Below are 8,915 nucleotides of genomic sequence, written 5' to 3'. Positions count from 1 at the left end.
GTCTACGCAGCAGCCCACTGTTATTATGTTGCCATGGAAGTATCTACTCCAAACACGTTACAACATATATATATATATAATTATTGATCCCCACTTTAACCTTTAAATGCCAGACTTTTGAAATGGTGGTAAGCTTGAGCTGGCCAGAGTTTATTTAAATGCCCACTGCTGGTGCGTGTTTCAATGTCCGTTCCTCTTAGGGTGCTTAAACAATTTTAAGCATTGTGTTTAAAAATGCTGTATCTAATTCAATTTTTATGACAAATGGATGGAATTAACTTTGTTTGTATCAGCAAAGAACATAGTGTCGCATATTATAACACAAGATTTGAACCTTTCTATACAAAGAGTAATACTCTATTTTCAATTTTTTTTCTTTTATTTTTATGTGTACTGCAAAAACTGTTTCCCAGTTCTTCACAGAGTTGTTCTGCATTATAAATTCATTTCTGTTTGTAATAGTTAACACATTTTAGCAGTCCCTGGTGTCATAAAACAGATGGAAGAAATAAAATCATTTGGTTCTCTGCTGGAAAACATTACAACTTTGTTACACCCTTCAGATTTTTGAATCTTTTGACTAAAGGACAGAAGAATGAAAGCATGGCTATTCAAGGAGGAGCTAGAGGGAACAATTCGACGGTCCCTTCTTCAGTGCTAAGACCTTCCATTAAAGCTGCAAGAGATTAGTGCCCTTTCTGTACTCGTGAACAGACAGTTGTATCGTGGCTGAGATACAGAGTGTGATCTGTTTTCTGTGCATTCATAGTGAAATTGAATACTGTAGTTTCATTTCAGCCTATATATACATCAAGCAGATAACAACAAAAAGGGTATGCACATCAAATTTTACTATATATTTTTAACACATTAATCTGCAGAATCTGCAATAAAAGTACTGGCTCGTGGATAACTTTGGGCATAACTCATGCATATACTCTTTTTTTGCTGTTGTTCACTTAGGTATCATTTTAATTCCTCTATTAGTGTTTTATTCAAGACCGTCTTGTAATTACTACATATAAAAATAAATATCAAGGACTGTGCATGCGCTTCCACTAGCGGAGTTTAAATGCCTAACTGGCCAAAACAGGGTACTTTGGCCATGACGACCATACTCATCACTGGCCCAATTGGGGCACTTCGGACGTTAAAGGTTAATGATGGCAGATTGAACTGGCAAAAGTATTTTCAATTTCTGACATCATTACTGGAAGATGTGCCGCTAAATGTCTGACAATTATTATCAGTATATTTTTATTGTATATAATGTATGATAAAGATGCAGTTAAAACTATGTATGTATAAAATTATATAATAACATAAAACATGCAGGTGGGACAATAATTTCTGCCACCTGCTATATTTCCTTTATCTTTCATGTCATCACAAAACGTTTCTAACAAAACTTGCACAGTATCAAACAGCACATAATATGAGGGAGGTGTTTCACGATATTAAGGTCACCTTCAGCTTTGTAAAGTACATTATACTTTTTCATATCTAGAACTGTAGAGAAAACAGAAATGAATGCAGTGACAAGCAGTCATTATGTAACCTCATTTACTTTCTTAGAAACTATGGTGAATTTGTTTATCAAATTAAATCTCTGTAAACAAAATCAATCCAGTCATTAAACACTGTGTTCACTATTGAAAGCAAAGCTAATGTGATCCTGATTTATCAGGAAGATAAAAATAATATAGCAAGAGATGCAATGCTGTATGCTGAAATATATCATGATCATCCTTCACACTAGATATTTGGGATACTGTTTGAAAAACTGAGATCTAGGAAAATTTGGCTCCTTGTAAAAGTGACTGATGTGTGGGAGCTGCCCACATTCAAACAAGCGTGACAATGCAAGCTTCATTGCTTAGCAACGACGAGTAAACAGCGGTTGCTAGGCAAAGCCTACAACAATACTGACAGTGACATGTTTTCTATACGTCCGACTCTAGGCTACATAGGAAGATACATTGAGTGGAAGCTACAGTTACGGTTCTAGGTTCTACAGTTCTACAATTCTAGTTCAGTGTGTTCATTATTGTCATTATTATTCTTCAATTCTTCAAACGAAAGTTCATCTGTGTATACGGTGCAACTGCAATAAATATTATAGAACCGTTCAACTAGTGGTTGTCTCTTCATAGGACATCCCACATTTCTCCCCCCCCCCCCTTGCGAGAAGTGATTCTGCTGCTTGCGAGTTGTCTGCGGTGTCCATGCTGCGCCGGGATGAACGAATGTGGGAGTCGTTGATGATCTTCACCATGCGCACTTCGAATCACGTTGGGGTCACCAATGTGGGATGTCATATGAAGAGACAACCACTAGTTGAATGGTCCTATAGTATTTATTACAGTTGCACCGTATACACAGATGAACTTGCGTTTGAAGAATTGAAGAATAATAATGAAAATAATGAAAACACTGAACTAGAATTGTAGAACTGTAGAACCTAGAACTGTAACTGTAGCTTCCACTCAATGTATCTTCCTATGTAGCCTAGAGTCGGACATATAGAAAACATGTCACTGTCAGTATTGTTGTACGCTTTGCCTAGCAACCGCTGTTTACTTGTCATTGCTAAGCAATGAAGCTTGTGTTGTCACGCTTGTCTGAATGTGGGCAGCTCCCACAGATGTAGTAAAATGCAATAGTTGTTTTCACTTCAGTAAATAATAATTCCAGCATTAGCTATAGGAACAATGAGCATAAATCTGGAATAAATCTGTTATGGATTTAGCTTCAATGTAAATTCCATTTATCACATTATCATGTACTTCACATAATACATTCACTCAGCTGGGCACTGATTCCCTTAATTGTATCAAATTTTGCCAGTGGGCACAACAAAACCTACAAGACAATCATTATTTCTTTGCTAAAGTGCTGTTCAACAATGAAGCAACATTTATTAATCATAAAAGTGTTCATTTACGCAACACGCACTGGTTATAAGTAAAATATCACAGTCAATGTCAGTACATGTTCGGAGTAGTATTTTGGGGCAAACAATTATTGATCCCCACTTTAATGATGGCCGATTGAACTGGCAAAAGTATGTTCCATTTCTGACATCATTACTGGAAGATGTGCCACTAAACGTGGATTCCCTCTTTAGTGCAAATCAAGAAATGTCATCTATGAAGATGAACCAACTACACCAAGTTAACATGACACAGACCACAACCATAATGTGCACTGCAGTAAGCCCTCATACGATTTGATATGCATGTGAGTTCTTTGGTGAATGTTTACAATATTCTATTACTGCTGAAGGTTACCATTTTAAGCATCTATTGTCAAATACTGTAAATTAAGCTTAACAGTAAATTGTAATATGAGAAGAAAAAACAGACAACTTGGATTTACAGGTTTCTTATGTGATCTTGAATAATTTTGTGAAGTATAGTATGTAATAAAATTCACATGTCTTCTGTACAATATCAAAAAATGCAGTGTCATTTACAAAATCCACAGTTACCTGGGTATCTCCATAATACCTCCAAGTACATAATACCTGTTCCCTTCTTTGACACTCAGCAAGCTCTGTCAGAAATGTTCCTTGATAACCTCAAAAATAATAGAGATATTTCAGGAGGCAAAAGTTATTGCCTCACTCTGTGTTTTTCACATAAATTAATACATTTGAGAACATGGAAAGCGCCAGATAACACAACTGTAAACCAAATAGATCATGTATTAGTAGATGCAAGATATGCATCATACGTGATAGATGTTAGGTCATGTCGAGGACCTAATTGTGATTCTGATAATTTTTACTCAAGACCAAAATCAGGGGAAATTATGCAAAAAAAAATATGAAACAAGGAAAGCTGTAATAAATAAATGGAACACAGATAAATTTAAGGGTGTGGAAACAAGAGCGCTGTACAGTGAAGAAACGAATAACAATTTAGAATTAGATAAAGGAAACTTTTTCAATAACAGAAAAATGGGAAAGAAGCAACAATAACTACTGCTGGAAATAAAATTATAGGGAATAGTACACATAAAAATGACAAAATGAATGATTCGATGAAGAGTGTAATAATAAGTAATAAAAGAAAAAAAGGAGTCTAGACAAAAGGCTCTTCAAAGAGACACATGAAAGAACTGGGAGAAATATACCCAGATGAGGGGGGGGGGGAAGAAAGAAAGAAAGAAAGAAAGAAAGAAAGAAATCTGCAGAGATAAGAAGGAAAAATGTATGAGATCTAAGTTTAATGAGATTGATGAGCTAAGTAAACAAAATTAAACTAGGAAGGTATAATATGGCAGTTAACAAACAAACAAACAAAGGATATCAACCACAGGCAATGGGATGCAAAGATAAAGATGGACTTATAGTGACACACCCAACAGAAGTCAAAACAAGGTGGACAGAATACTTCCAAGAACTGCTGGGTAGGAGGATGATAATGAAGACAAAGAGCTTAAAGACTATGAAAGGATAGAAGATGTTGAAAGCAGAACATATAGTAATAGAGATGAAGGCACCAACACCAGAGAAAAATGGACCAGATAATTAGGAAACATGAATGAAATAGATTACCTGGAGAAGATAATATAATGCCAGAAGTGCTTATTCATGCTGGTAAAAGTAAGTAAAAAAGTAAAGCTATCCCTGTAACAGGCTGTGAAGGCCCATAGGGTTGTGAGACGTTGAGGGTCCCACATTATCTAGACAATCGGCTCAAAGATTTAGAACTTAAAGAAGAATTATACAAGTTCATTAAAAAAATATGGGAAGAAAGCATACCACTGACTCGGAAAACAGGTTAAATTTGCCCCATTCATAAAGGAGACAAATCTTGACTGCAATAATTACAGAGGTATAACTTACTTAACACCACATACAAAATTGTGACAAGTTTGATAAATATGAGGATAATGCAGATTCCAGAAGACAAAGTTGGAGAATACCAGTGTGGTTTCCATAAAAAATGAAGTACAACAGATCAAATATTTGTGCTACATTAAACAACTGAGAAATTTCATTAGTATGGGATAGATTTACACATACTATTTACTGAGTATAAGAAAGCATTCGATGGTGTAAGAAGGAGCAAATTAACACAAGCTATGCATTAAATGGGAATATCAACAAAACTCATTAACTTAACAATGATGACACTACATGAAACATATGCTAAGAAGTTAGGAAATGAGACTGCAGAAAAGTTCAGGTATTACAGTGGTGTTAAGCAAGGTGATGGTCTGTCAACCACATTATTTAACATAGTATTACAGACTGCAATCAAAAAGGTAGACAAAAGTGGTAACATATTCACTAATTATGACTAGAACAAAAAAGTGATATGGAGACACTTTAGAAAAGAAAGCAAATCAGCTTGGCCTTTTTACAAACATAACAAAAACAAAGTATACATCTTAATACAACTAAACATGCAAATATAAGAGAGAGGAAGTTACAATGTGGAGATAAAAGAATTTGAAATAGTACAGAATTTTAAATATCTAGGTGCAGTAACAGATGAGAAAAATAATATAACACGCCATACAAGAAATAATAAGGCATATTATGCCAACCTACAGTTACTAAAATCTAAGTATGTAAACAGGAATATGAAAATGAAAATATATAAAACATTAATACGTCCCATAGTAACATAGAGCAGTGAGACATGGGTGTTAAAGGAGGAGGATGAAAATAATTTAAGAAGATTTGAAAAAATAAAAAAAGAAGAGCAGTGGAGATTCAAAAACAATGAAGAAATAGATGAGATATTGAAGAAGGAAGATACAGTTAGATTTATAAAGGCAAGAAGAATTGACTGGGTGGGACACGTAGAAAGAATGAATGCTAAGACAATGCCACTGAAGTTCTTGTATGAGAAGATCTATACTAAAAAGGTAAAAGGTAGGCCAAAATTGAGGTGGCCTGAGGTCAGAGAAGACCTTGGGATATTGAAAGTTGAAGATTGGAGGTCCCCTGCGATGGACAGAGATGATTGGAGGCTGTTGGTGCAGGAGGCCAAGGCCCACAAAGGGCTGTAGAGCCAGTTGGTGTGTGTGTGTCTGTGTGTGTATATTTTCTATATGTTAAATAATTGCAAACAATGAAAAACTCCAAGTTATGGGACCTCTCTGTCAGTAGAATGACAGGCTGGGCTGCATGGCCAAGGTTCAATTACCAGCAGAAACAAAAGTTTTTCTTTTCTCCACAGCATCCAGACAGGCTCTGGGGTCCATCCAGCTTCCAATCCCTACCCCTGGCAGTAAAAATGCCTAGCCATGAATGTGACCACTCATCTATATCTAATGCCAGGGTCAAGAATGGTGCAGCCATATCTGCACTCCCTGTACACCTCCATGGCAAGGTGCTTAATTAATTAAGCACATGGACAACTTTACTTTCATAACTTTAGGTGATAAATTTCATTTAGAGATCATATGAGAATTTCACAGTGGTTTAATTTTGATGTTGATTCTGTTTTTGGATGACAGTACCAGAGATGCAGCTTCATTGGTGACATTTTAAAGCCTGCTATATATGTGTGTCTACATTCACTCCAAAATACAGCATGAACGAAGTACTATAAAGGAAGCTTTGACATTTCAGCAGTCAAAAACACTTGTATGAGCATAACATTTCAGTACTTACGGTAAACTCTGGTAAGATTTGCTAGTGCCCAAATGGCCCAATGCTGACATTCAGGTGTGTGATAAACCTTTGACAGGTAAAGAATTGGCTCAAATGACCTACAGAAACAAGGAAGAGAATTAGGAAATAAACACTGCCTTTCACATTTTTGCCAAAACAGAATAGTTACTGAGTTACCTGTAATTAATATTTCTTTCTGTTTCAAGGTCCCAGCGATCAATAGCTGCCACCATTCTCTGCAACACATCTTCCCGTCTAGGAGATTTCACTGTCCAAGCTGCGGGTCCATCAGATGCCATGTGGGATAGAACACCTGCTGCATTGTAACTAATCTAATGAAAAAGAGCCACAGTATGGTTAACCCCAACCCTGCATGGGAATAAGGCTGTCATCATCACTGATGCAGACAGTTACACCACCAATAAAACGTTTTTATTTTCAACATATTTCCAGCATTTACATGCTGGTGGGAAATTCAAACATACTTACAAAGGACTTTTCCACGAGACTGCCTATACAAGGTATGAAATATCCTCTTGTGGCCTACAGAACAGTTCTTAAGAAGCAAATTTCAGCATCGCTAATTAAAAAATTCCTTGCACTTTTGGGATTTCTGATTTCAAACAAACACTTCAAATGTCTCAAACAAAGTAATGAACAATGAATCAACAACATTTCAGTGTGTTTCTTGAAAAGTTCATTCACTCAGCTGGTCAAGAAAATCCCACATCTTTATAAAATCTGAAGGTCAATTACCGCCAATGGACCTCATCTTGAACCAGCTGAATCCATTTCACACTCATATCCTACTTATAGTACCCATTATTAAAAATATGTTTCCATCACCTAACACACTTATGTGTTTCTGACACAATAAAATTTCAGGCTTGCTGACTCTGACTACTTATGTGGGTGGTGTAGCTCAAAATGCATCATCACATCACAATTTCTGAAGTGTTTGCATGCAGTTTGATGCATGGTTATGAATATGGGGAAGGAGGTCAATGGGAAATCATATGGAGCATCCTGCTTGATTTAATCACCCTTACAATAATGATTAATGAGAACAAACTCCAATGTTCCCCATGAAGTTTTCTCCATCTTTGTTTCACTTTCTCTCTCTTGGGTATTCTCCTTCTCATTCCTCTACGTACCATTCTCAGATATTCAGTGTTTCACGTCTACACTCCAGAACTTAAACCATTTGGCACTATGGCCACACTAACACAACCAGCATCATGAAAGCCTATTGTGGCATGAACATGTTCCAAGGTTTCATGAATACAGGAAGAAGCTGTAAACATGTCAAAGCTTTGCAAGCCATCTATATGCATGTGGCACACAGTGGGAGTAATCAGAACGTCTTACTGAACTTGCTGTTTTGCTTACAAGGCCACAGCTTTCATTTGCAAATACCAAGGTAGTTTATAAATATATTATATGGACTCAACCAAGTATGAGTTTATGTGGCAAGCAGGAGACATTCTGTACTTCAAACTTGGAAATGAAGTGAACAAAATCCGACAAAACTGTCGATCAAAGGGAAGTGATACAGAAACATTCAGAGAGTAAGTCATACTGAGATACTGATAAAAAAACCAGAAAGTGACAGAAATTACACTGGCAATGCTAAACGTGTAAGATGTCCAGTAAAGACTTCTTACCTAAATTGAACAACAGCAAGATTAACAGTTCAAGAATTTGATGTTTCAGGCTTAGATGTGAAACCTGGAATATTTACTGAAGACTCAACTGAAGCACAATATTTCAAGACCATCCTTCCTGAACATATCCTGGACATTCTTACTGCAAAGACAATATATATATATATATATATTGTGACGTGTCGCGCTAGCTGAACCCCCCCCCCCAGAGCTGACGCGCCGAGCGGAGCCAAAGTTAGCTGAGTCCCAGCGTCCTGGTAGCTATGCAACGCGAGTCAACAGCGGTGACGTACGACGGCATGAGGTAACAGCGTTGCTAGGCTATACGCAGACACTGTTACGTGGCACGCAACAACGCTCTTGACGTGGGCAACAGGTAACAGCGAACAGAATAAAAGCTGGCTGAGCAGCAAGCGAGAGTTAGTGTGTGATCAACAGTTCTCAAGGCAGCAGCCTACGAGTGGAGTTGAAATATAGCCGTCATCGGAGATAGTTAAAGTGTATCAGCGGCCGAAGACAGTTCTCCAGTCAGCAGTGAACGAGTAAAAGTGTGATAATCAGTGACAGTTTGTGATAACTGAGAATTAATTGGGAGTGTGTAACACAGTGACACTTGT

The 8,915-nt window shown here is 36.9% G+C and overlaps 1 protein-coding gene across 7 annotated transcripts in view; it reads right to left on the bottom strand.

Annotated features, from left to right (window-relative positions):
- Window positions 1–8,915, bottom strand: part of LOC111866077 (protein zer-1 homolog) — a 48,802-nt gene that overhangs the window by 5,903 nt on the left and 33,984 nt on the right. For all 7 annotated transcript variants that reach the window (XM_023854644.2, XM_033752103.1, XM_023854645.2 and 4 more), the window contains exons 10-11: window positions 6,812–6,966; window positions 6,635–6,732 (exon numbers count right to left, since the gene is read on the bottom strand). In XM_023854644.2, coding sequence (XP_023710412.1) covers window positions 6,635–6,732; window positions 6,812–6,966 — 253 coding nt within the window. The remainder of the gene's footprint in view (window positions 1–6,634; window positions 6,733–6,811; window positions 6,967–8,915) is intronic.

This window comes from Cryptotermes secundus, unplaced genomic scaffold (genome assembly GCF_002891405.2).
Source record: "Cryptotermes secundus unplaced genomic scaffold, Csec_1.0 scaffold318, whole genome shotgun sequence".
In the NCBI taxonomy this organism is placed as follows: Eukaryota; Metazoa; Arthropoda; class Insecta; order Blattodea; family Kalotermitidae; genus Cryptotermes; species Cryptotermes secundus.
The sequence above is the reverse complement of the archived record's forward strand: the minus strand, read 5'-3'. Positions and strand labels throughout refer to the sequence as shown.